The 27,597-nt window shown below is 42.3% G+C and overlaps 2 protein-coding genes across 5 annotated transcripts in view; one reads left to right on the plus strand and one right to left on the minus strand.

Moving 5' to 3' along the window:
• The window catches only part of ECHDC1 (ethylmalonyl-CoA decarboxylase 1), a 42,556-nt gene extending 29,733 nt beyond the window's left edge, over positions 1-12,823 (plus strand). For all 3 annotated transcript variants that reach the window (XM_083857330.1, XM_083857329.1, XM_083857328.1), the window contains exon 6: positions 9,349-12,823. In XM_083857330.1, the coding sequence (XP_083713456.1) occupies positions 9,349-9,754 (406 nt within the window). In that variant the 3' untranslated portion in view covers positions 9,755-12,823. The remainder of the gene's footprint in view (positions 1-9,348) is intronic.
• Positions 12,824-14,126: 1,303 nt separating this feature from the next.
• Positions 14,127-24,953, minus strand: RNF146 (ring finger protein 146). Of its 2 annotated transcripts, none has more exons than XM_083857325.1 (3): positions 24,938-24,953; positions 19,439-19,595; positions 14,127-15,907 (listed from the first exon to the last, which is right to left on the minus strand). In XM_083857325.1, the coding sequence occupies exon 3, from the start codon at positions 15,904-15,906 to the stop codon at positions 14,848-14,850; it is 1,059 nt and encodes a 352-aa protein (XP_083713451.1). In that variant the 5' UTR covers position 15,907; positions 19,439-19,595; positions 24,938-24,953; the 3' UTR covers positions 14,127-14,847. The 2 variants fall into 2 exon arrangements, with proteins under 2 accessions (XP_083713451.1, XP_083713452.1); XM_083857326.1 differs by lacking the exon at positions 24,938-24,953 and adding an exon at positions 24,368-24,457.
• Positions 24,954-27,597: the final 2,644 nt, after the last annotated feature.

Genomic DNA, 27,597 nt, shown 5'->3' on the forward strand with positions numbered 1-27,597 from the left:
CTTGATTTTTCTCAGTGCAGACTTTGCTCCATGCAGACATGCTAGAGATGAGATGCTCTTTTTTGGGGAACATGCAGTTCTCTGTGTCTGCCTATTATAATTTAATTCTGGTTATCCAAGGGATCTTTTTCTAGTAACAGTGCTATTTTTGTGCTTCTTCCCTGGAATGGCTTCCTTTTGGATTATTAATCTTGAAGCCTCTTTGAGTTGACTTTGTTGATTTTGGAGGCTCCTCTTACATTGAATATCCCAATATTTGGGCAATAGGTGGTGGTTATCCACACTTGAAGTTCCTGTTTATTCCTAGAGACCACGTTCCTCCTAAAATGGCTCATGTCCATTTAGCAATTTCTGCACTGGTATCCCAGTGCTCCAACTTTTCCTCTAATCCTTGTTGCTTGCTACATATTCCATTGTTTAGATTCAGGACTCCAGGACTCCACTTCTCAGAATTTTAGCATCAACCAAATGTTTTGGGCTTCTAGATGAAAGTATGACTTTGTCATTTGTTCTTCTGCATTTCATTTGATTCTGGGTGATGTGAGAAAGTGTGATAGAGTCATGTTATAAATTACTGTTTTAAAGCTTCCTTTGAAGAATGTAATTCTCATTGTTTAAGTCCCTTTGCTCCACTCTGGGAAGTGCACTCAGGTTTCCCAGACAACTCAGAAGAATGTAAACTCTTATTTAAGAAAATACTTCTGTAATTAGGATTCTATTTACTTGATCTGATTTTTACCCTGATCCTTAGAGTTTCATAAAATGCATTGGAAAATATTACTGGAGAAAAGCAGAGGTAGGGGGTAAAGGCAAAATGTGCTAGGGAGACATGAGAGATTTTTCTGGGCTATTTTGTGTTAAGCTCGATTCTTAGGTTTTGTGGTGAGTGAGGGGAAAATGGATGCACTAAGAGTGTTACAAAATAATTTAGTAACTATAAATAAAAGTCCATATAGTCTCTGTAAAGCAATTTGAGAAGAGCTGTGAGAAAAACTAGCTTTTGTGTTAGTGAAATTTCTTAGGATGGCATCAAGCCTACTCCTTTGACACTGCGATTTAGAGTGTGCCTAGAACTCTCTGTGCTTGGGAGGCTTGCTAGGATTTTTTTTTGTTTTGCTTCTTGGGTATAATTTTAATTTATTTAAACCTCAAATAAAGAAGGTGTACTGTTCTGTAATTTTAATTGGTGGAGTGTTTTTAAATCACTGAAAGGATTTGAGAGAGGTGACTTTCTGATAGGTTTGTTAAAATAGTAGCTGGACCTACTTCTTTCCATTGCTTTCTTGTGAAAAGGTTATGGATTGAAGCTGATAAACAGAAAGATTATTAATGTGCACAGTCTTATTTTAGCCTTTTGAAACTTGGAATTGTGGAGCATCTTTTAGCAACTGTATCTAAGATAAGCTCAAGGCTTGCAGTTCCCCCAGACTATCTTTAAACTATTTTGTCTTCATTTTTATGTTCTTTAGTAGTTACCATTTAGTCATCTGTCAAGCGAATATCTCTGACTAAAGGATTTTCAAAAAGAGCACACATTTCGGGGGATTTGCTTTTATGATGCCATCGTGGTCTGCACAGACCATCACCACAAGCATGTAGCACAAATCCTTACTTTTATTGGTTTTGCAGTATTTTCACTTTGGAAGTCTCACTTCATGCTGTTGTGGGTCTGAAGCAGCAACTGCTGCAATATCTAATTGCCTTATTATTTCTCTGCATAAGGCAGAAACATGAGAAGCTCTCAGTGAGAAAGAAGATATGGGGGAGATGCAGAGGGAATTAATACTAGCAAACTGTGTTGGGAAAGCATGTAACAGTTATGGCTTGCCAATATTCACTACCTTGCTCCAGTTCAAAAATCTGCTAAATAGAATTAACAAGGAATTATTGATTAAATGTTTAATCTGTGTCTTTTTAGTTCTTGAAAGCCTATCCAGTTAATCAAGTGAGATTGAGAGACAAGTGAAATTATGACTAACTTTTGTTAGGATAAATCCTCTCATTAACATTTTTAGAGAACTAAGGTGGGGCTTTTTGGTGATAGAGAGTGTAGTAAAATGACTTTAAGAAAAATCAGTAGCCATTTTGTGTAGATAATCCGCTTACAGAGTATCTAGGTAGTTATTTGATGGTAGTTATTTGATGGTGTAGTGAGAAAGAGACTGCTGAGACACTGCACTGGATAGGCAGAGAGGGATTAATTAGTCTCAGCTTGCTTTTTTGGAGGAGACTGTCTTATTCTTAAGGGTCTAATTCTAGAAACATCTGTCATGAAAATTGAAGTGAGGACTGGAAGCTGCTAATCAGCAACTTCACTGACTGGCTAAATTATTTTACTGCATATTTCTTCTGCAGAATATTTTTCCCACAGTACCTTGATGCTTCGAAATTCATTTTTACTGCAAAAATGACTGGTTCATACATTTGTTGTTTTAAGATGAGTTTCTGTAATAACTGTGGAAGGCTTGTGTATTGGAATGTTGAATAAGGCTTACATGAGACAAGTTGTTACTACCAGAACACAATGTTGTCATGTAATTAACTTATTGGTGTTTAGGTTTCCAGGTCAGGTCTCTGCAGGCACAGACTGCAGCTTTACCTTTAGTCATTTGAGGCTTTCTGTGGCTTTGTGAAAATATCAAGGCAGTAGTTCATATTCAGGTTGTATTTTCAAGGTTGTACTCAGGAATTAGTTTTGATGTTAAACATTCTAGAGAAGGTAGGTATTAGCTTTGCAGCAATTAACAAGGAACATTCATATATAATACCTGAAGCATTTGTATCTTATTGCTAAGGAAATTCTGTAGTTTCTGACACATGTTTTAATATGTCTTTCCATGGTAGCGAAAACAGGTATAAGACATTAAATGGGAAAGTGCATGATATCTGGTATATCTTTCTGACTCCGAGATTTGGAATACAGATACTGGAGGTGGATTGAGTGCAGGTACAAGTTAAACCTTGCAAATCCACATGCCATGAAAATGGGGAGAGGGCAGTGAGCTTGGAAGATTCCAGACCCCTTGGTAATGTGCTATATGAACTGTTCAAAGTAGCGTGAAGTTCCACAGTGCTTGACTGCTTAAGAGATTATCTTTGCCCAAACAGCATTTGCAGTCCCAATTAATTGCTCCTTATGGTCCAGCTTTGAAAGCTGCCATTTGCCTCTGGCATGATCCCTTAGTATCCCTGCCTGAGCCAAAGAACTGAAGCTACAGAATTACCTGGGTGCATTTGCAGCAAAGGTGATGTTTCTCTCCTATGGAATTCCTTTCACATCCAACTGCCCACTTCTGCCTTATCTGAACATTTATTACATTTCAGCATTTCACTTTAAAGCTGCTTTTTTTTTTTTTTTTTTTTTTTTTTTTTTTCCTATTTAAGAAGCTTAGAATGCAGCCCAGAAAAGATTACTTGATTTATGTGGTGCCCTGAACCAACCTGAAATAAAGGACTTCTATTTAATCTGAAATCAAGGCTTTTGCTATACAAATAAAAGAACAGGTAGTTTATTTCTTGCTCTGATGCTACAATTTCAACAATCACAACTCTCTCTTGCTTTGTTTTAATGTATTGTATCAGATATTTGACTAAAAACATACCATCACTGAATATGTTCAGCAGCACTTTGTGTGTAAGAGCAGGACTTTATTTTTGTTGGATTCTGTGTGCCTCAGCAAGAGAAGTAAGATCAGATTACAGATAGTACTTGTGTAACTCTGCTGCCTGAGTCCCATTCACTTACTTCAGGAACCCACCATCAGTACTGGAATCTGCTGTGTCTGTCCCCTGAGTTGCTGAGGAGAATGGAGTGAGATTATGAGGTGCAGTTTGCTTGTGGAATGGTGGGACAGGGATTGTATTTTTAGTGTTGAGAAGCTGCCACTGGAAAACAGGGAAAAAGTGGATAATGGACTGGCTTTCTTGCTTACTTAAGGTCCAGCATGCATGTGAGAGCTGCTGCTGTTGCAAATTGTCCTGGTAGCACTCACCAAGAAAAGTTACAAAATCCTAAAACAGTCACACGTGAGCTTTTGTCCACTTGCCAGCAAGGTCATTAAATTTTCATGTCCACCTGGCAAAGGAAGTTCACTTTACATAATAAACACCATCTGCAGATAATGTCATTCCTGACCTCGCATCAAAATCTTGAACTTGCACTCCCCAGCAGTGTGTATTTTAAAAAGCTCTTTTGGCCATGTGTCAGCATAACACTGCTGTTACTTAATTTTAAAAGAGTTTATTAAGCTGATGCCATATTGATGAGAGTATTAGAAAGGCATACATGTTGGGCAAAGTGTATGGCAGCATTGTACATCAACTTTGTTCTTCTGTTCTTTGTGGTTAAAACAAGTGTTTGACTCTTGATAACCTTTCTTCTGTTACCATTTTCCTGGTAGCTTCCTTTTTTGCTTTAAATAGCTCTCTTTTCCTGTGCCTGCCATACTTGTGCATGTGGTTTGGGTGGTGTTTCGGGTTTTGGGCTTGTATGGCCAGGTTTTGGTAGCAGGGGGCTATGCAGGGATAGCAGTAGGTACAGCTTCTGTGAGAAGCTGCCAGAAGCTTCCCCCATGTTGGCTAGAGCCAATGCCAGCTGGCTCCAAGATGGACATGCTGCTGGCCAAGGCTGAGCCAATCAGGAATGACAGTAATGCCTCTATGATAGCATATCTGAGAAGGAGAGAAAAGTTACTGCACAGTTGTAATTGTGGCCAGAGGAGAGCGGGGTGAGAATGTGTCAGAGCAACAACCCTGCAGACACCAAGGTCAGTGGAGGAGGAGGAGGAAGAGGAGGGCAGGAGGAGCTTCTGGTGCCAGAGCTGAGATTCCCCTGCAGACCATGGTGAGGCAGCTATGCCCCTGCAGCCCATGGAGAACCATGGGGATGCGAAGATCTATCTGCAGCCCCTGGAGATGACCCACACCAGAGCAGGTGAATGCCCAAGACAGGGTGAACCCATGGGAGGCCCGTGCTGGAGCAGGGTCCTGCAGGGAGCTGTACACCTGTGGAGAGAGGAGCCCATGCTGGAACAGGTTTCCTGGTGGGACTTGTAAACCCGCACTGAACAGGCTGTTCTTGAAGGAGGGCACCCTGTGGAAGAGGGGATCACACTGGAGAAGTTTGCAGAGAACTGTCTCTGTGCGAGAGGCCCTATACTGGAGCAGAGGAAGGACTCTCCTCCCTGAGCAGCAGCAGAAATAATATGTGATGAACTGACCATAACCCCCACTCCTCATCTCCCTGTGCCAAAGTGGGTGTGTGGCTGACCACAGACATTACTTTTTATCTGTCTGGGTGTCCTGCATCTATGTTTTGCAAAATATGTAGTTCTACATATTATTATTATTATTATTATTATTTCTGTAACACTTGTTCTACAGCATGCTAAAATCATGGATGTTTTTTAATTGTACCTCAAGGCCTTTGACTCTTTGGAGAAGTTTCCAGTTTGTGTTGGTTCAATCACCTTGCAGATAGGCATTACTGACATCGGTAGAAGGTATTTGACTTGATGAGAGAACTTACTGTGACCCAAAGACATAAGCTCTGTTTATTATTTATATTAATATTAGTGGTTTGAAAGCAAGATGCCGAAGTTTTTGTGAAGGAGATAAAAGTCATCTCGTGCAGTTCTGGCTGCCGTGTCTGGGTACAGCCATAGCTGAGAACCAGGTGCTGCAGCTCTGTGTGATGCCGGCTGCCTCCCTCCATGGTGTGCCTCCCTCATGTAGTGTGCCAGTCTCATGCCAACTGAAAGGGGAGGATTGGAAATCAGGACCTGTGTCCTCATGTGACACTGGGAGTCAAACATGGAACAGGAAGAAAATTCAGGTTGCTGACAACATATATTATGTTTTAGGTGTCTTTTTTCCCTATAATGACTTTCAAAAGCATAGTTGTAGGAGCTTTTAAAAGCATAAAATAGAGGGTGGTATCTATCCCTCCCTAGTAAACTTGATTAGTACCTTTACCTTGTCAAAATGCTGAATATAACTCAAACCTTGAAGTCTGGGAAAATTATGAGGTAAGGGCCAGCACAAATCGAAATATAATCTTAGTTCTGCAAAGGAACTGATTATACCATTGGAACAGCTCCATAACATTAGTATTTATAATAAGCCGGTATGAAAAATTGAGAAAGTATATTTTTATTTGCATTTTCAGCTTTCATTGTGTATGCTCTGGCTTCAGGTAGCTGGGAAATACTTCAGCAAAAGAAAGCATAGCTGTTAGCTCACAGCAAGTGCTGCCTTTGGGGAGCAAGTGTATCTTATAAGGGTGGGATTTGTTAGGCTGCAATGTTAATGACAAATAAGGTTTCTTCTCACGTGCATTGCCAGTGATGTGATGAGATGCAATGTGACAGTCAGTTGTTTGTGGGTGCAATGAGATGTCACAGAATGGAAGAATCCTCAGATCAAAGGGGGAGGATTTGTAACATTTAGTGCAGCTGAGAACATTTTAAAATGTACAGCAGGAACATTTGCTGTAGCTCGTTTGCTTTAGATGACTAACACAAAATTGGATGTGGCCCATGATGACTGTGCCTTCTTCCTAGGGGGTTGTAATGTTTGTAACATGGAAATAAAAGGTTCTCAAAGAAGGTTTCAGTTGCACTTTGGGGCTTATAATACCTTAACCTCTTATTTCCAATTTAAATTCTGAGGATTTTGCTACCGTTCACATTTTTGAGGGATGTTCCGCTGCTTACTATAAGGTCTTCTGTCACTTTGTACATTAATTACATTGAATACATATTTTTTCAGTACTGTCATGCAACAGATTTTCTTTATTAGGGCAGGGAAGGCATATGTGTAGGAGTGACCTTCCTCTGTGATACAGGGGACCCAGATTTTAATTCCTTACCTGTGAAATACAAGAACAGGCATATTGTTGAAATCAGGGTTAATTTTGTATGCTTCTACTACTCTGTCTCAGGCAGGGCCAGTACTAGATGAATAAGGTATAAACAGCTTAGCAATAGTACTTTGGTCTTTCCAGCTTTTTCCTGTCTGCCTCTTTATGTTAAGTAATGCTTGATGTACTTTTCTTACATAAATTCTTTTAATGGGCGATCAGATCTGTCATGTTTCAGAAGGTAGACTCAATTCTTTTGTACAATAAAAAGGGAAATATGTATGCGAGGCTGCAGCTGGTGGCGCTCAGAGGCTGATCCCAGGCTGGCTTGGCAGCTGCTTCCACCCCTTCAGACATGAGCTCAGGTCTCCATTGCTTCCTGGGGCATGGGGGCTGCAAGTGAGTGATAAATCTAATAGAGAGTGTGATGGGTGGTTTCTGTAAGAGATGGTGTGACTTCAGGAGAGGATTCAAATTTGAAGTCTGAAAAACCAAAGATACCTTTCTTAAGCCTGAAGGCAGTCCAATACGACAGTTAAACCTTCCACTGACTACCACTTATCTCAGTATTTTCTGTGGAGCTTGTTCAAAGGGGCATCGTGGGAAGAGGTGAATCCCAGTGAAGTTCTGGAAGCTGCAGTCTCGCAGTCTCTGTGAGTTAAGCTGTCAGTGGTTTACTTTCCTTTCATTGTGTTTGGTTCCATTTTCTCTGAGGGAAATGAAGACTCTGCAGGGAAACAGAGCCCTTGCCACATACTAAACATTGTCTGAAACAATCTCAGATCCAATATACAAGTGCAACATGGCCTCCCTGACCTGTGGTGGCTGTCCTGTGAGACTGCCTGCAGGTTGTAGGCATCAGATGCCCAGCTGCCTATGACCCTTTCTTTTCTAGTGCCTCACTCGGCACAGCTAGAATTAAACCCTTAATAATGTTTTCATTATTGCTTTTCCAGTGAGACACTGGGTGTGAGCAAATTGCAGAATAAGCTGAGCCAGTAAAGGAGTTCTAGAATATTGCAGAATCATTCTTTTGAGAGGAAAGACCTGAGTTCCCTGGGATTTACTGGGTCTGGGAAGCACTTGATAATGTTAGCTTAAAGCCTTTCCTCCCCTGCAATACTCTGCTTTCTTCCTTTTGTCACACAACCTTCCCCTGCTATCTCTACAAAAAGGCTTTCATGCAATCTGGCCCGTCAGCTGTTGCTTTTGTGCATTGTGCTGGATCTGGGATAAAGTGTAAGCTCTTCAGTTCTGATGCTGTACAGTGTGGCATGAATGCTGATGGTGCTCTGGTTAAGAACAAGGCAACCAAGCAAACTTACAATTAACAATAAAAAATCAGATGTGAGAACAATGAGTAGTTGCATTTTTAAAGATTTTCCTTTTATTTCCTCTTTCAAAGCTTCTCACCTCGGTGTTTTCACTGTGGAAAACTGTATGGCTAGGAAACAGACTTGTGTATAGACCTCAGTATTACAAGATTTGTCTTCAAAAAGCCAATTAGTACTTGAAGTAGAAGCTAATCTACTTCACAAATGTAATTCCCATTCTTTGCCTTAAAATCAGCAGAAGCAACCACACTGCTGAACATCACTTTGAGAAAGAGCAAGTACTGCTCTGTTTCTGTACATCTTTTCTATGTGTTTCTATTTCTAGAGGTTTTTTCCACTAACCTAACGTGTGTCAGTGTGACCACTGTGTGAAGACAGGACAATCTGCTGCAGCAGAGCTTCTCCAGGGAGATAGCTTAATGAGCCCTTGGATGAGTTCTTAGGTAAAGGAAGTGAGAAGCCGTAGAAAAAAGCATAGAAAAGAAAGATGTGACATCTTTGGAAAGAGGAATATTACTTATCTTGTAGAGGGGAGCAATTCTATTACACATTGTAATTATAAATAGAAACTATTCTATTGTGCATCGTGAGCCATAAGTTCCTGATTTCCCTCTCTGTAATGAGGAATTAGAAATCAAACTCAGGGATCTCTAAAATACGAAACAAAAAAGCCCCACCCGTGCTGTAATCACCACGGTGCTGACAGAACCTCCCCAGTTCAGGTCAGTACTAAGACCACATCCATCCTTGTGAGAAATGTTTTGTACATTAGTTTGCTTGGATTTTACCCAATACCCTCTTGGTTTAGGCATGAATTAGCAGGGCAGTGCCGCACTGTGAATAAATGTAACATGTCATCTGTCTGCAGTTCTTTTTTCCACACTTTTTAGAGCTGGCTGGAGGTATCAGTATGGGCACTAAGAATCTTTACTTGTAGCAGCATATGTATCTGATTTTGAGAAGGGCCAAAAGCTGCAGTTATGGCACCATGTAATGTAGAAATTAAGATACTCCAGCTCTGGCTATAATGAGTGCGCTGTCAAGTTGTATTAGCCTTTGGAAGCAGAAGGGAGGAGAAAATAGAAAATTAGGGGCCATCGATCTGAAACCAAAAGTCAGTGCACGGATTGAGCTCTGTGTGTTTTTCATTGACAGGTTGATGACGCCCGGGAGCGAAATTCGGTTTGTCCACAAGCACATGGGGCTGGTGCCGGGCTGGGGCGGCGCCGCGCGGCTGGTGCGGCTGGTGGGCAGCGGGGCGGCGCTGCAGCTGCTGTGCGGGGCCGTGCGGGCCGACCCCGAGCGGGCGCGGAGCCTGCGGCTGGCCGAGGACACGCTGCCCGCCGCCGACGGGAGCGCCGCGCTGGGACACGCCCGGGAATGGCTCAGCCAGTACACGGACGGGCCGGCCGCTGTCATTCGGGCCGTGAAACAGGTGGTGACGGCGGGAAGAGAGCTCCCGCTGGAAGATGCCCTAAGGACAGAGAAGGACATTTTTGGAACTGTATGGGGTGGGCCTGCCAATTTGCAGGCGTTGGTTACAAGACCAAAACATAAGTGATGGCTTGTGCGTAAGAAATGGGCTCGACCTTTTTTGCACACAAAGGTTTCAGTAAAGCAGCCATTAAACGGAATCGTTTAAGGACTTGTCCATTTAAAATGGCATTAACGTTCCTGCCATTTAGGTCAGGCAGGCGTATTCGGTGTGCAACCACAGAGAAATCCCGGGCAAATTCTCTACTGTCCTAATCACCCACTGAATCGAGATTAGTGAAATTAGTATGTAAAGGTAAATACTGTGCTGAAAATAGAACTATAATTCATTTGGAATGAGGCTGAAGATTATGTTATTTGGTGCTTTGTTTTTTTTTAAACTACTATGGAAATTAATTACTTGAAAGTTAGGAGGTTTATTCATTTATGGAACAGGTGCATTTAAAGCTGCAAAATATGAGTTCCCCAACATGAGACCAGTATCTTTAAACAGCTTGGAAAAGATGATTACTAGTGGGAGGATAGCTTTTAGTTTTTCATTCTAGTTAGTTCTTTATGTAATTACTGAGAAAGTATCCTTCAATTTTAATGGTGTTTTTACAGGAGAAACTTTGAGTTAGTGAGAACTTTCTAGCACTCACTCACTATCACTGATTCAGGTTTTTAAATGCATTTTGGTGTCTTCTCACTGCTCACGGAATCAACTACCCACACATGCATCTGCACATTCCCATATCTTGTACCTATGCAAAGCTGCTGGCCTGGTTCCTTACACAGAATCTGGCTGAAATCTTGGAAGGCCATGATGTGTCATGCCCCAAAATGGCTTGTCCTTAGGTGACTGGGTGATGTGAGTACTTCATCTTTCTGGTAAGGTTTGAGTGGATATATCTACATCTTTCTTCAATGCATTTTTACTGGTAGGGTATATTTGGGCTGACTAGAAGGTTTGGAACTCAGTCTTCATGCCAGTGACTATGCAAGTAATTGGATAACTCAGCAGGGAAAGTTTTCCCTTTAGAAATTAGAAACTGACACAGAGTGCCTGCTTTAAAAAAATAACATCTGTGAGAGCAAAACCATACAGGCATATCTGTGACTGAGAGTTTCCTGTACTGTTGGTTAGGATGCACTTGTCTCTAATTCCAGCAGGGACTGAGATCTGTGCCAAGGATCTAAGTACTCTGTGGGGGCATGTAAAGAAGGAAGCTCTGGGCTGTGTGCCACTGACGTGCGTTCTTGCTCTGACCAGGCGTAACTAGCTTGAGATCATGGAACAAGCTCCCTTAAGAAAAGAAGGCAGTATCTTGGATGGAAATCCATGTTACAATTTCTACACTGTGGCAGGAGCCTTGAGTTTTAGACAGTGAGGCAGCTACATATGTTTGAGGTCTTGGGGACAACTAGTGTTGGGAATTAGGCTTGGATTGCCTGTTAAGATTCTGCAGGTATTGAGCAGATTCTGTGATCTGCTGGGGATGTTTTACTGTATGTTTTCACAGCAGTGAATATAGCCTGAAGCAACCAAGGGAAATGCTGAGGAAACGGCTGTGGTTTTGACTTGGCATCTCAGAGAAGGAACTTACCTCCACCCTGTTGATCCTGCACCTTTGCCTTAATATCTGAAGCACTAGTGGAAGATTTCAAATGTCTCTTCCCCAAAAATTAAGTTCAATTTCTTCTTTCAGGTTAGAGAAGAGACAGGAATGAGAACATGGGGAAGAGAGTAGTGTTTTAGTTTGTGCATTTCTCCCCCCAGCTCCTTTTTATCCAGTAGTCCAGTTGTTATTCCTGTGTATCTGGATTCTTTCCCATGCCCTAAAGAACTTCGCAAGTGTGAATGCTTTAATCAGGCAGCACTTGACTGTTTAGTAGTGAAGCAGTTCTGCTTTTCATGGAGTTTCTCAAGACTCATGAGGGATTCCAGACTGCAGCATCGCTGAACCTTCAAGGCACATTCCAGTCCATACTCATCCAGATTTTTGAAGCGATAGCACATAATGTTGTTATGAGTCAAAAAAGAAATTGTGCTTTAAAGGGCAACTGGTTATGTCTTTGCTTTTAGCAAGAATGAATGTGCCATTACTAATACTGTTGTTGTTTTTAAAATTGCTGTGAAAATTACTTAGAACCTGAGTAAGACCCTTGAATCCTTTTTTCTTTTATTATGCTCCTAAGTGTATTCTGTGTACTGGGTTATAGAAATTTGAGAGGGGAGAAACTGTAGGACAAAGGCAGAATCTGGTTTCTTTCACTTCTTGAACCAGATTTGTGCTGGCAGTTAGTGAATGGTAAGTACAGCTGTGGGGAATCTCTTTCCATTTTGATTTATAGACAATGAACTTAATTCTCATTTCATGAAATGTATTTCCCCAGCCACCCTCTCTGATTTGTATCAAAGGCCAATGTTTGCTTTTAAGAAAACAGGACAAATAATTAACTAGCACACACCAAGACAGAACAGGTTCAGAGAGGGTTATGGAATCCCATTTTGTTGGTATTATAAACATACCAAGTATAGATATAGAACATTCTGAAGATCATTACAGGTTTTGATCAAGGTTTTTGTGAGTAATCTAACACCATATTCTCTGGTTTATTTTCTTCTAAAAGTAGAGTCCTTCATACAAAAACCAGCCCAGCTAAATTACCATGAGTGCTAGGATGAGAGTTCCAGACTGAGATGAAATGGAATCCCATTTTACCCATTTGAAAGCCAAATGCTTTATTGCACAGAATACTTTCTTATAATCTTAAAGTGGCATATCTTTAACCAGCAGCTGATAAATGTTTGTATTTTCTTTACAATTACTAAAGATGTCAAGCTTCAGCTCTGGAGTTTTTTCCCCCTGAAATGGCTTAAAAACAAACAAGCACTAAATGTGTAAAATAAATTAGGAACATCAAAACTGATAGTCCCAGTCTCCTAATTAAATAGCATGCCAGCTTTTGTACTTCCTAGGGGCTAGTTTGCCAGCTTCCTCCTGAGCAAACTAAGTTTCCTATTACATTGTGAAATGTCTGTCTTGTTTTTCCTCTGTGTATTGAGAAAACCCAAGGGTTTAACAGGAGTGGGAATTCTGTACCGAGCTTGTGAAGGCTGGATACTGGAGATCACTTTTAGCAATACAGATACTTCTATATATTGACCAGATGGTCAATCTAGATAAGCAAAGTGTTCTTGCAGAATGCTTGATTCCCTATCTGATTTATATTTTTTTTTAGCCATGAAATAGAATTCCTGTATCTGTGGTTATCTAGAAATGTCTTCTAGATAAATATCTTCTAGAAATGAAGAGATCCTGTAGATTTTATAGTATTTAATTTTCCATTCTCATTTTCCCTTCTGCTTCACTGTGCATTTCTCTGGCTATGCTATACAAGTTGAAAATCACTTAGTGCATGGAATTACAGTCAACCACATAATGCAGTGGGGCTGTGGCCTTGCTAAAATGGATAGAGAACACATTTCCTACTGAAAGTAATGGTTTAAATATAAGATGGGAATTATCAGTTACTACTTTTCCTTAACTTGATCTGGGGTGTGTATTTAGTACTTGGATGACTGGCTATTAAGCTCTCACCAGCCTTACTTTAACTGATTTTAGTGTTTCACAGCTGCAGTCAGCCAGCAGGAGCCAAAAGCAGCATCATGGGTGAGGGGCTGAACTCTCTACTTGAGTCAAAAACCTCAAGGACAATCACTGATAGAATTATTTCTAGACTGTTCAGTCAGCCCTTTTAATTCCCTTCAAATGGTTGTTTGCTTAAAGCAGCCTTCATCTTAAGATCAGCAGTACCCATGTATCAGCTACTGTCCCTTTCTGTTCTGAGATGTACTTAGAGTTTAATTAGCTTTAAAAACTGAGTCCAGAATCAGCTAATGCTGTTTCTCAATCTGAAAAAAAAATGTAAAAAAAAAAAAAACAAACCTGCCAGAGAGGTAAAAGACAAGCTGTGTTTCTCAAGATCTGGCTTCTAACATTCAGAAGTCTGTAGGAAAGCAGCTACTATACTGCTAATACAAGCACAAAACTACCCTTTCTGTGCTGCCACTGGTTTTGCTATGAACAGATAAACAGCACTATAATCCTTAATATCCATGTCCTTTGTAATAGGGTTGACTTTGATAACTTACACTCTACTGTTTCAACATTTCTGCTGTTAAAATAAGGCTGTGTGTGACACTTTTGCCTGCCATCAACAGTGAAGTGAGTTAATCAGCTCTTCAGATGAGAATTAAGCTTGCAACTCATGATTTTTCAGTAAAAGAGGATACTCCTACAGCATTGTATTTGAGAGACAGCCAGTCAGGGATGCAAGAATGTCAGGATGCCACTCAGAACTAGTCCTTCCCTTTTGGTAAACACAGGAAGCTGTTTCATGATCATTTTCTTTGAAATTCCTGCAGTGAAATTCAATTAAACTGGAAACACATCTGAGATTGTTACTGATAAAATGTAGTTTTATTAAATTATAAATTCTGTAACAAAAACAAGACAGATCAAGAAAGATCTCAAAAAACAAAACTACAAGGACTAGATGGCAAAGCCAGTTGAAAAAGCCATGGAGAGTGTAAAGGTAAGGATTTGCAACACAAGTTAAAAGCATTTTTACATTTCCATTGAAAGAAGGTAAATGATTGCTTTTGTCTAGTAAAAACACATTTTAACTCCAAACTCACATCTATTTTCTCACATTAAATTAAGCATCCTGCTCACACCCAACACCTTTGCCTGATTCCACATAGCTTTAGTGTTCTTTTCGTACATCAATCCATGCAGAAAGTAGTAAGACACTTAATGCAACAGTCAGATAATGAAGACAATTCAAGTTGTACAGTAGATATACATTGGCCAAAAAGGGATAGAGTATTTTCAAGGGGAAAATGCTACAAAATAAACACAAGACATTTTCAAGAAAACTGGGCATTGCTAAACAGCTTTCAAACCATTAACAGGACAACCCAGTTTCCTAGAGTTAGAGTCTTCCAGCTGAGACATGTTAAGAGACTTAAGTTAAAACAGGCCAAATCTGTTTTCTCCCCTTCACCCCACCCTCCCACCAAACACGCTGCTAGGTTTGAGTGCAATGCCAATGTGGACAGAAAATTTACAGAAAATTACAGCCGAGTATTTTTTTTTTCACATGGCTCTAGATTTAAACTTCAGTGACTGTGCACTGTCCATCTGGCCTTCTAGATCTTACACTTGTGTTTGCCACCCCGCCCCCTGCCCCTGGTCTATCTGCTCCTGCCTGGCTTGCACCAGCACTCAAGTGTCTCTGCTGACCAGAGGACGGGTGTTGCTGAAGGGGGGCAGACACGTCCTCGCTGTCGCTGCTGGCATCCGACTCGGTCTCCTCAACAGAGGTGTCGGGGGCTGGCACCCGACCAGAGGATGATGATTCGTGGTCTTCTTCTCCCTCTCCCCTGTGGCTCCTTTCTGCCATACTGTCTCCATTTATTTGCAAGTGGGCAAAAGAGTTCTCTAGAGAGTTGCTTGCATCGGGTGACGGCGTTGAGGGGCTCACGAGCTGCCCATCGAGTGCTGGCAGGGGCCTGACAGAAATGGCTGCGAGAGGCTGCACGGCTGCGGCCCCGGGAGTCAGAGTACTGTCCGCACCATCGGCGGAGCTTTCTCGTGCCAGGCTGACAGTGTTGGTGTCACAGTCCAGCCTCAGCCCAGCCACTCCCTTCTTTGGTATATCTATTATGTCCCGTTTTATTTTTCTGCGACGTCCATGCTCATTTCTCCTATACTGAACCATATTTTCAAGGTCTGCTACGTATAAAAAACCAGCAATTAGCATTTCAGTGCTCTTTTTACCCTTGGAAAAGGCATCTTCCAGCTCTCTGCTGGTACGTTCATCATACTGCCACCAGCCATTTCTACCTTCATAGTACCAAGCATATTCTCCATTGCCTCTGCTTGCTGCCTTAAGTTCTTCGGGTGACAATAACGTTGGCTTGTCAAGAAAATCCTCAGGAATCTCCTGCCGGCACAGTGCACATCGTTTCCCAAGCCAAGAAGCTCCCTTAACACACAGATAGCAGAACACATGTTTACAGGGCAGACTTACTGGATGGACACATGTTTGCAGACAGATAGCACATTCAGGGACTTGCAGGGAAGGTGCTGCATTGGTACATGACTCATTAGTCTTCCTATTTGTGGGAAGCATGTTGATTGAATGATCTATTTCACCACAGCCAGCCATCCTGCAGAGGATCAAAGACATTTAAATCAGTTTATTATGTCAACTTAAACTAGCACCTCATATCACATTTCACCTCAACATCCACACAAATGAGATGTTTACTTCAAATTAAGGTAAGTTACTGTTTCCTGACAAACTACATTGAGTACTGGGAAGATTTCTTTTGCCAATCACCAATCTTTTATTGTTTAATTTTCAGCATGTTAACATACCAAGTTAGAAAACAAATTTTGGAATTTCTTCTGTTCATTCTCTGGAATAGAGTTGATTAGTGAACCATAAGCCAACTAGTTACTTTGGTGCCTCCTCAGGAAATTTAAAGAAATTATGTTTTTTTCCTCAAGAAGTGATGTGGCTGCAAACTGAATTTAATCTCTCTTCAGACTACAGGTTATCTATCATCTGTTTAATTAAGGGACTGCCTGAACAGTATCTTGGACTAGGTTTACATAACAGAAAACATGCCAACAGCAGCACCAGCTGAAGAACTCCCCCACCCTTAGTTTCCATGCACCATGGTACACCACCCTCAGACTGAGCTCTGAACAACCACAGGGCCGCAGGAAGAACCAGATTTGAAAACTGAGGTGGCTTTTCAAAAAGATACCTTGGACTTCTTTTTCTTAAGCGTCAAGTTAACTCCCTGATACATGTGAGCACCTCTCGAAAGGAATCATTGCAGATGAGCAGAAACAGTGGTGTGTTGCAGACAACACACAACTCTGACTTGACTGGCTTGTGAAGTAACTTCCTTTACTTTCTCTGGCCATATCATGTCTCTGTTATTAAAAATGATTTTGTAACTGTAAGAGAATGGGGAACACAAAACTGCATCACTTTGGCATCATGTAGGATTTAAGTAGTTGAAAAATTCTAGCCTAAATATGCAAATGCCTTCTCAACTGCATTTTTGCCATGGCAATCTTTCACTGTCTGTTTCATGGTAATTTTCCTTTTATTTGTTAACAGTCAAAACCAAATACCAAATGAGGGAGGAGAATGGGCTTTGGGGAATGGGGCCTAAAAAGGTTCCTTTTTTAAATTTAAAATCCCCAAGAAACTTCAAGACTGATATTCAATGAAACAACCTTTCAGTGAAAGTAGTCTTTGTTGTATGGGCAGCTAGGAATAGTCCATGCAAAACTACCACAAGCATGTGGGCCACAAGGGACCTTTAGAGGTCACCTAGTCCAGTCTCCTGCTCCACATGGCACCAACACCAATACTAGATTAGACCAGCTGTGGCTTTGTCTGTCTGAGTCTTTTTGAAACCTGCAAGGATGGAAATACCACAGGCTTCCTGGACAGTTCTAATGTTTTACACATTTCTAACAGAATGTGTTACCTCAAGAGAAAATGCCTAGTATTACTGTAAAAGCTTTCACTGTTTAAAAATCTCATAAATATATGCTGAGATTAAAAAAGAAATTATGCTCCATTATCTATATTTATCTTTACAATAATATATCATGTGCTGTTTACTTAGAATATTTTTCTCTATGCTGTCTGTTCCCTTCTATCACTAAAATTTCCTCTTGAAAGACCAATGCCTCTTTAATCCTTTTTTAATCAAATAATTCTTTTAAAAGCTCTACAGATCAAATACTTTCTCCTAAAGTAGCACAAAATTGTATCCACCTATGTTTCAGTTTCATATCTGAATTTCTTTTTCTGAGATTAATGACCGATCTGCATAACAGTTCTTAAATCAGCATGCCAGCTATAGATAGACACAGCATTACCTACCAGCTGGCAACTGTGATTTTACTGCAGAGCACACATCTGTGAGATCCATTCTACCAATGTTGTGAACAAGTTGCTTTTTCAAGCCTCACACTTCGGAGTCTGTATTTTGCAACAGATTTTTATAGCATGTGTAGGGGTTTATACCAAGAAACTTATTAGAAAAAAGGGAGAAGAAAGTCTATTGAGATTTCAGAATACCCACAAACACAACCCAACCATAATTTCACAATAGAAGAGCTGAAAGAGAAATCAATTTATTAATTAATTTGTGCTAACCATGGCTGAGGTAAAGGATCTTAATTTTCAAGTGCCTCCACAATGAGACAATACAGTGCAAAAGAGCACAGCAGCAGATTTTTACTTCTATGTTATTGTTTTATGAAAGGATGTTTCTCCCTGAATATCCTTTATAAAATTATCTTTTTCGCAGTCAAAGAAAAGATTAAAACAACTTTTATAAAAGTCACCTATCATAATTAAGATTTTGAAGGTGATTAAAATGCAACACAGGGATTAAAAAGGCAATGCACTTTGACAAACCAAATTGTGATACTGTGTTCTAAACTAAAGAGAGTTTACCCTGAGGTAAACTAAAAGAAGAATTGAAAGTTCTCACCTGTTCACTGAAAGCAAAAAATGCTAACATTTGAACTGTGCTCGCTAGGTCACTCATTAATTTGAGGGATCTTTGATTCCTTACTAGATCAAGATAATACTGCAGGATATGAAAAGGAGTAAATGCTTTTTCTTGAAATTCTTACTTGATTTTTAATGACTCTGAGGAAAATGTTACATATAAAATGAAGAGAGCTGGAGCAGCAAACCCTTATCTCCTAAAGTGCCACCCGGGAACATAAAACTCTACGATAAGCACAACTGCAGTTCCATGTCCTGCTCAGAATGCAGGACAATTATGCACTTGAAGATTTACATCAATTACACTGATGCTGTCTCGCTTTTTGCTTTTAAATCATGACACTAATTAATCTTTTTTTTTTTAATTTACCTTTTTAATACCAAATCTAGGAGTTTGTTTATAATCTGGTAGGAGGATGTACACACAGGTTTTTACTGAAAAGGTAATCCTTCAGAACTCTGGACAAACATCTCAGGCTGCTATTCTGCTACATTATGGCTGTGGAAGCACTTCCACTGCAACTTCATGGTATTAAGAATTTAACAAAACTGACCACACAGTGTTTTTCCTGAAATTAAAAGTAATATTTTATAACAAGGTTCTATCAAAACAGGCTTTATATCAGAACTGTTATCAAATAGGAAAGTTCTGTTTTTTTGGAGGATTGGGTTTCCTTTAAGACACTCCTGGCATCATGGAAACTTTTGACTACTGACTACTTGACTAAAAATTAACTAAACTCAAGGAATAATTCTAAAAATAATTTTTAAGTATTGAGATCCTCAATTCAGGTATAGAAAAGGGAACAATAAGAACCTGAGCTCTGCATTTTAACATAAATATAGCCTAAAACCAACTGAGACAGAATTAGTCCAAAATCTTGCAAGATCCCACCTCCTGTGGTTTTTACTTTTAATATTAAATAATACAGTTAATTTCTAAGCTATGGGGTGGCCTTTATCAATATATGAAGTATGGAAGAGGTGATGTATAACAACTACATGAACGACCCCAGGACTTCTTGGACTCTAATGGTAGAAAAGTAAATTCACACAAAACCACTTCAAATTCCAGGTCAAATTCTAACTGCAACTAAGTAATCCATCAAGGAGCTGACACGTTTAAGTTCGTTAACAAAACAAAGCTTACTTTTTCTGAATAATTTCTACTGAAGCATGCCACAAGACTGAAATGTCCTCTCTTCAGATGTCTCCAGCTAGGATGGCAGGTCCTCCTTCCCAAGGCTGGCTCATTCCTGACTTGTCCTGCTCAGTGGCACACTACAGCGTTTCAGCTTCTCTGCAAACTAACAGAAAGCAAATAATACCACTGTTACAATGTTGTCCAGAGGTACAAGCAAGCAAAGTACAATGCCATGGTTCTGTTACAGAAAGGAAATTACTATGCTTTTATTTACTTGATGCATGTTACTTTCAATAAAACTATCACTGGACTTCTCTTTCATTTTTTGTAACCATCAATTTTCATCCGCAGTTTTTATTTTGATGTCTGGCTTAAACAAATCATGTTTTTTTTAAGCATTATAAAAGGCAGGTTTTTTTCACTATAAAAAGTTAATTGATCATGTCCATACAGTGACCTCACAAAAGGAGTAACACAAAAGGAGAAACAAGACCAAAGTTGGGAGCATGTTATGTTTATGCAAATTTAACCTCTAATAAATGATCTCTTGTATTCAGTAAATTTAGACACTGGCTTCCTAAAGCTTCTTATAAAACTATCTGTATCATACCATTCCAAAGGTCCATCCAGCCATGTGTCTTGTCCTGACAGACTAGTATCAGATGCTTGAGGAAAAAGCAGTGCACATGAACAATTGACTTCTCCCCAAGTCTTCTCCATATTTCAGGCAGAAATTTGCCTCTTCATATTTCAAGGCTCAGAGCCTTGAATCCTAATCCTCTTTTACAGAGAGCATTGCATCCATTTAATGAACCTCAGAACCATTCGGCACTTTCTTCTTTATAAATCTACATTTGTATATCCTCATACCAGCTTATAAACAAACTCTATGACCTACATTTGATACTTACCGAGGTGAACAAACAACAGCAAAAATTAATTAAGACCTTCCTCTATTTGTTTAAAATGTCCTAATGGGCTCCAAGGTTCAACAATGGAAAGAGTGCATAAGGTCTCTAAAAAAGAGGACAAGGATGCAACTCAGCCTCCACACCCCAGAGGTAACATGTCCCTCTTCAGGCTAGCAGATAATGTCAGTTGCAATGTATTTGGTGAATGCCACCAACCAGAACCTGAGCCAAGTCATTTCACAAGTATGTAATAATCACCAAGTGCCTAACAAATACCTAAAAGGTTCCTACAGCAGGGAAGTAGGAATCTGCAAACTCAGAAAGGGAAGGGAAACCGTCACTCATGCATTCTCACAACCTAAACAGGAAGGTCTTGACCTAAGAGAACCACTTTCAGTGAAAAGACTGAGGAGCCACAGAATCACCTCTTCCTTCGGGTTTGTAGCTTTCTGGATGATTCTCAAACATCTTGAACTACAGTTTCCAGTTGCTGCAAAACATTATATATAGGAATGATTTGAAGCAGACCTGAGAAATGTCACCTCTTTGTTTTCGATTTGCTCAAGGAAAGAATCATTTCAGCATAAATACAGTGCAGAGCAGACATGTAAGAATCGAGTAAAGTCAAGAGTGATAAGTCCCTGAAAGAACACGGAGCATTATAGTGTTCTGTGCTATAGTCCTTCATCAAATGATTGAACATTTATCATTAATATCAGTGTTCAGATGACATGCATGAAGCATTACTCAAATATGTTGTTTTCTTTATAGCTCAGCTCCATGTAACACTCTGTACAGCTATTTTTAGAATGAGCTCCAAAAGAAAAATGCAAAAATTCACAAGCCTATCCACACCTTTTCTCCCCTCATAGTTCTAGCAGCTTTCCTTAGTTCACACGTCAATCTGCACCAAGAGCAGCAATTGCGTTAAGAATTGTGGCTCTACTAATCCACTGAGACAAGATACTATGTTTTCTATGATCAAAGAGACAGCTGCAACAAGCTAGATGCTCTGGGTGTGGTATTCAGTCCTTCATCTTGGGAGCTGGCTTTCTGTTACTTCAATTGGTATCACTGGAAGCCTTTTATCTACTCCCTCTCATAATCCACTACTAGAGGTAGCACATCACAAAACCAAATGCTGTGTGAAGAAGGCAGAAAAAGGCTGGGTCAGTTCTGGGAGATTTCTTAGGAAATAAAAATGCATACACATATTCAAGAGATGTAATTATATACAGAAGAATCCAAGGAAGGCATAATTACAGGATTGTGATAAGGTAACTTTACAACTGCCGCAAAGCTCTTGAAAAGAACTAGTTCACACACTGACATCACGTAACCTCTACATTTTATGATATTGCTGCTTATTTAATAAGCCAGTCTTGAAAATTCCACTGAATAGACTGGCAAACACTTGTGGTTAGACACACGGCCCTTCTTGGATGATGACTCCTCCTTTGAAGTCACCTGGGTAAGGGCTGTGTTCTATACTTAGCAGTAATTTTCTTTTTCCGGTAGCATGAGGAGTTACACTATCTGCAGCGACCTGTAAGCATCCCTTTCTAAACCCCGCATCCCTCAGATACTGATTTTGAAACTTTCAAGATGCAACAGACAGAAGGACAAAGTCGCTGACCAGCACCATCCCCACCCAAACTGAGGCTCAGTCAGCAGGGAACTGTTCTCTTTGTCCCCTTGAAAGTCTCTCTGGATGTTTACTGGGAGAAGTCATGTCCACTTCTTCCATGCTTTAAAAATCTGAAGTGATGGACTTCCTACCAGACCTATCTCCCAAAATGACTTCAGGTTCACCTGAAGAAAAATGTTAAGCTTTTAGCAGGCCAAGATGGAACAAAACCATTTCTTGTCAGTTCAGTCAAGTGTGCTCGTTAAATTATGAGACCCAGTAAATTATCAGCCCCAGTGCAATCTTTCCACCCTTATTCTTTTGGGGAAAAAAACAGCAAAATTACAACAAACAAAAAAACAACCCAGCCAAACCAGAAGCATACATATTTAGGAAGGCAGCTCCTATATGTTGATGAAGAGATACTTACAGTCTTAAGCTTCCTCTGTAAGTAAAATCTTAGCTTTTAAAAAACACACAAGTGCAATACTGACGAATTCAACAAACGCCAGGCAAAGACTATTACGTGAGTCCTACTTCAAGTGACAGAAATCTAGGAATACTGCAACTCCATACAGATTATTTTAAAATAGCTATCACAAAATCGTCATTTCCCCCCTTGAAAACTCAGCAGAGTAATTCACAAGAGTAAATGCTCTTCTTTCGTTAAATACTTGGATTTTTTTTTTCCATAAAGCTCCCTAATTTGTAATTGGGAGGTAGGAGGGGAAAAAGATCCCCTGAATTCTGCCCTTCCCCACAAGTAACCATGAGCCAGACAATGTGGGAGAAAGAAGGTGGCCGTTTTATTTAACAGGAAAAATCACTCTCCTGTCTGAGCTACTGTCAATACACTACCAGCTCAAGGTACTGAGTCTTATCAGATGTGTTTAAAACTCTCCCTGGCACTGAATAGCCCAACAGATAAATAACCTCACTGTTCCCTGTGCTTGCTCACTTTTTTGTATCTGTTTTTTAACTTGGAATATTCTCAGGAATTGCTGATTGGGATGAGGCTTCATCATTCCTTATCATTGGCTACTGCATATTAGTAAAACCACAACATTTGTATGTACACTTGGAACTGAATCATAGAACAACCGAGTGCAGAACAGTCAGCCATTTCAGTATTAAAATGCTACATGTATTGAAAATGAGGTTGCTCCCTATGCTACAAGTGGAGCACTGGTCTTGAATTTTGAGCACATATCCTATTTTTATCTATTTAACAAAGAAAAATGTTATTTTCTCACTCAAAAGCAAAAGTGTGCAAAAAATGAAGCAGAAACTGGTTCATCTTAAGTTAGAAATGCTTCCGAAACTCAAGTAAGTACAGGGACATCTCTGTGTGTATATATATAGACTTGATTAGCATGCACAGAAGAGAGAAAAAAATCAATTTCAATATGAGGACTTTTCCAGAGGCTCACTATTCAATAGATTATAAAAATACTGCAGTTCCAGCTCTTTAAATAAATGACAATTCAATTACTTTTAAATTGATGCAATATATTTTGAAGGAAACAAACTTTTTCTTTCTCTCACTACAGACTTTGTATTATAGCCATTTAAACAACTGGCACTTCAGTAGACTTGGAAATAAACTACAGTACTAACCACACAACACTATAAAGTAGGTTCTTGCAAAAACATTCAATATTTAAGATTTATTCAAAACTACCAAATGAAGACGCAGATTTCACCATGTCTTCAATACTATTACACGCTGTAATTTTTGGTACCGTATTTTTAGAGATGCTTCAGAATCAATTTTTAAGTAGCCCACCATCCAAAGGCAGCAGCTAACAAAGCCAGAAGGACTGGATTTTTCGTATTACAAACCTGACAGAAGCAAAACGTTATAAAGCTCTGCTCCACACTCCTCCTTGTAACTGTCAATATATAACTGCATATTACACACCAGTAACAAAACCTGCAGCGTTTCTCAGGCACATCGCTGAAAAGCTGTACTAAGATGAAAACCCCCACAGTCTCAGTCTAACTATTTCACCATTCCGACCGTCGTGTTCGTACAAAAACCTGGCATTGAATTAATATTTTACAACCATTTTTTCAGCGGCGGCACCATGCACCGCGTCAAAAGCCGGACCCATTTCCACATTTCACGTCCCCTTTCGACATTCCGAAGGGATGCAGTGCAAACACTGGAGCCGAGGCCGCCAAGCACAAAGAAACAAAAGCACTTCCATTAGGAGCACTTAGTTAGTTCTGTCTGTGCTCTCGGCGCTGCCCGCCCGAGCCGCTCCCGGTGCCGGCGGAGGTGACAGCGGGACGGGCCGAGCCGCGCGTTAATGGAGCGCTGCACATCGCCCTGCACTGACAGCGCTGCGCCGGCTCGCCCGCCCAGGGGACTCCGCCACGGCTAGTGCTCCTGACCTATTTCACTGCCCAGCACAGCGAACCCCCCGACTCACAGAACCGCGGAACCGATTCGGTTGGGAAAGACCTCCGGGACCGTCGAGCGCAGCCCAAGCCCGGGCCGGGTCCGGCACCTCGCTCCGCACCGGCCTCGGGCGCCGCCTCCCGCAGGGCACGGCTGGGCGGAGGGGCCCGGGCGGTCCCGGCTCTCCCGCCCCTCGGTGCGGGCCCGGGCAGGGCTCCCGGCCCCGGCACGTGACCCCGCGGGCGGGGCGGTGGGCGACACCCCCCCGTCCCCTCCCGTCCCCGCCGCCACAACAATACCGGGCAGGGCTCTGCCCCTGGCTCCGCTCAGCCCGCCCGGCCTTTACTCCAGGGCGCTCACCCGCGCGGGGAGGCCGCGCCGCCCGCTCCGGCCCGGTCCGCGCCCCGCTGGCGGCGGAGGGCGAGGGGAGGCAGCGCCGCCCCGGCCCCGGCGGCCGCGCAGGGGGCGCTGTCGGAGGGGCCTTCGGTGGCCCAGGCCGTCGCCTCCGCCGCCTCACCCCGACCGCTCCAGCTGGGCCCGCCCGCAGCGGCGCGGGGACTCACCCGCCGGCCCGGCCCGCGCCGCTCGGTTCAGCTCCGCTCCGCTCGGCTGGGCTCCGCTCCGCCCGCCCCACCTGTCCCTCCTCCCTCCCTCCGGGCCCGCCGCCGGCACCGCGGGACGCGCCGACGTCACGCGCGGGCCGGGGCGGCCGAACGCGCCGCTGTGACGCCGCCGCGCCGGGGGCGGGGCCGGGGGCCGGGGGCGGGGCCACGCGCGTGATGCCGCGGGGAGACCCCGCCCCCGCCCCGCGCCGCTGTCATGGCGGTGTCACAGCGGCCGCGCGCGGCTGTGGCGGCTCCCGCGCTGAGGGGAAGGGAAAGCGCCCGGCGGGGAAAAGTGCCCCTTCACAGCTGCGGGTCCCCTTCCAGGAGCCTCTGCCCAGGCCGTGCCGCCTTGTGGCGGGCTGACCCTGGCTGGACGCCGGGTACCCTCTAAAGCCGGCCTGGCACCGCCCTCCCAGCTGGGCACATAACGAGAGGCTCCTGGGCCAGGTCCGCACAGGACGAGATCGCTCACCGATTGCAGTGATCGTGGGCAAAAGAATCTTGACGTGCAGAAATTAATTTAGCACCAGTCAAATCAGAGCAGGATCATGACAACCGCAAATCTAAAATCACCATCCTTCCCTGCTTCCCAGGCTGATGTTTGGCCTCCCACTCCTGGTTCTTGGGGAGCAGTCCTTCAGGAACATCCTGCTCCAGCAGGTCTCCCTTCAGGGTGACGAGTCCTGCCAGCAAACCTGCTCTGCTGCGGGCTCCTCTCTCCATGGGTGCACAGATCCTGCCAGGAGCCTGTTCCAGCACAGGCTTCCCACGGGGTCACAGCCTCCTTTGGGCACCCCCTGCCCTGACACGGGGTCCTGCCTGGGCTGTGGGTGGATCTCTGCTCCCCCATGGACCTCCCTGGGCTGCAGGGGCACTGCAGCTGCCTCACCATGGTCTGCACCAGGGGCTGCAGGGGATCTCTGCTCCGGTGCCTGGAGCAGCTCCTCCTCCTCCTTCTTCATTGGTCTCGGGCTCTGCAGGGTTGTTGCTCTCATTCTAATTCCACTCTTCAACTGAAGCTGTGGAGATTTTTTTTTTCCCTTCTTAAATCTGTTATCCCACAGGCATTACTCCTGTCACTGACAGGCCGAGCATTGGCTCTACCAGACACATGGGAGCCTTCTGGGAGCTTCTCATTGTAGCCCCCTCCCCAAGCCCCCGCCGATACCAAAACCTTGCCACACAAACCAAATACACCAGAGATGAAAGGTCTGGAAGTGATGGGAGCCTCAGTGTGTGTATTCCCTGCAGCTTTCTGACCAGAAAAAGTCCCTTCTTTGGGATTCATTGTTCAATTGCCTGGTGGCAGTGCTGGGGGAGATGAACTTGCACATCTCTGTCATGCTTGGTTAATGTGAAGGCAGGTTGCAGTTGCCTTTGTTCCCTCTGATGAGGCCAGACAGTGGATGCAGCAGGAGGCATGAACAGTTGCTGGCCTTTCCAGGAGCATATTCTGCAGCTCACGAAACTGCTGCTAATTTTTTTGCCTGAAAATTTAGGTGGCTTGACAGCCAGGCATGTGCCTCATGCTGCTGTGCATTGCCGGGCCATGCCTGGGCCATGCTGCAGAGGTTTGGCTGCTTTGGTGGTCACTCATAGGTGGAGATGGACAATACCCAGGTGTAACTGCAGGTCAGGCTATCCCAAAGCTGAGCTGCTCTTGTAGATGAGGTACAGGGAGGAGACCTGTGACACCTGCTATTGTCAATTGAGAAGCCTGCTGTATTAATATTTTAGTAAACCAGGATGGGAAACAATAATCCACACATATTTAGGCTGGAATGAAAAACTAAATGTTTCAAGGTGCAAACTGTCAAACCAAGGGCTTATTAGAACTAAAGCAACTGTTTGGCTGCTCTTTTTTGGTTTTAAACCCATGGAAATCACAAGCACCAGAAAACATAAGAGATGAAGACTCTAAAAATACTAAATTCTAAGTATAATCAGGAATACCAAAAGAAATGCATTTGGTTATATCACTTAATATTTTGTAAAAGTCTAGAAAAGCCTACCCAAAAATGGTTTTGATAAATGTGACACGTTTGGATCCAAAGACAAGCATTTACGTAGTAACCAATGTTCTATTTAGATACTTCTGTGTGAGCTGAGTCAAAGAATAGAGGCTAGGGGAAATGAAAGGTCTCTTACTGGCAGTGTGTGCTCAGCAACAATAGCATTAATCCTTTACTGAACCAGACCTTGATCCTGTGGAAGCTATTGAGGCCAAATTCCTGTCGATTTCTGTTAGAATCTGACCTAAAAAAGGAAAGCAGGCTTGTGCTCTTAAGGGATCTAAAGAGTTCAGGCAAAGCTACTCTGACTGTGTTCAGCTTTGTAAGAAAGGCAACACCTTGGGAAGACTGTACTTAGTGAAAAAGTGGCTCTGTGTGGGTAGGCTTGAGTTTCACTGCAGCTGCAAATGGACTGAGAAAATGTGCTTGTGAATGAAAGATTTTATTTTACACTCCATGAGTTATGGAGCAAGCATGGCAATCAAAAGCATATCAGACAGTGCCAAAGATAGTAACCAAAGAATTAAATGCATTGCAGCTTACTAGACTAAAGGAATAAGGAGCTTGAATGGGTATATCGTTGAATAAATTGCAGTAAGGGGATCA

This window comes from Zosterops lateralis, assembly GCF_965231275.1.
Source record: "Zosterops lateralis genome assembly, chromosome: 3".
NCBI classification, from domain to species: domain Eukaryota; kingdom Metazoa; phylum Chordata; class Aves; order Passeriformes; family Zosteropidae; genus Zosterops; species Zosterops lateralis.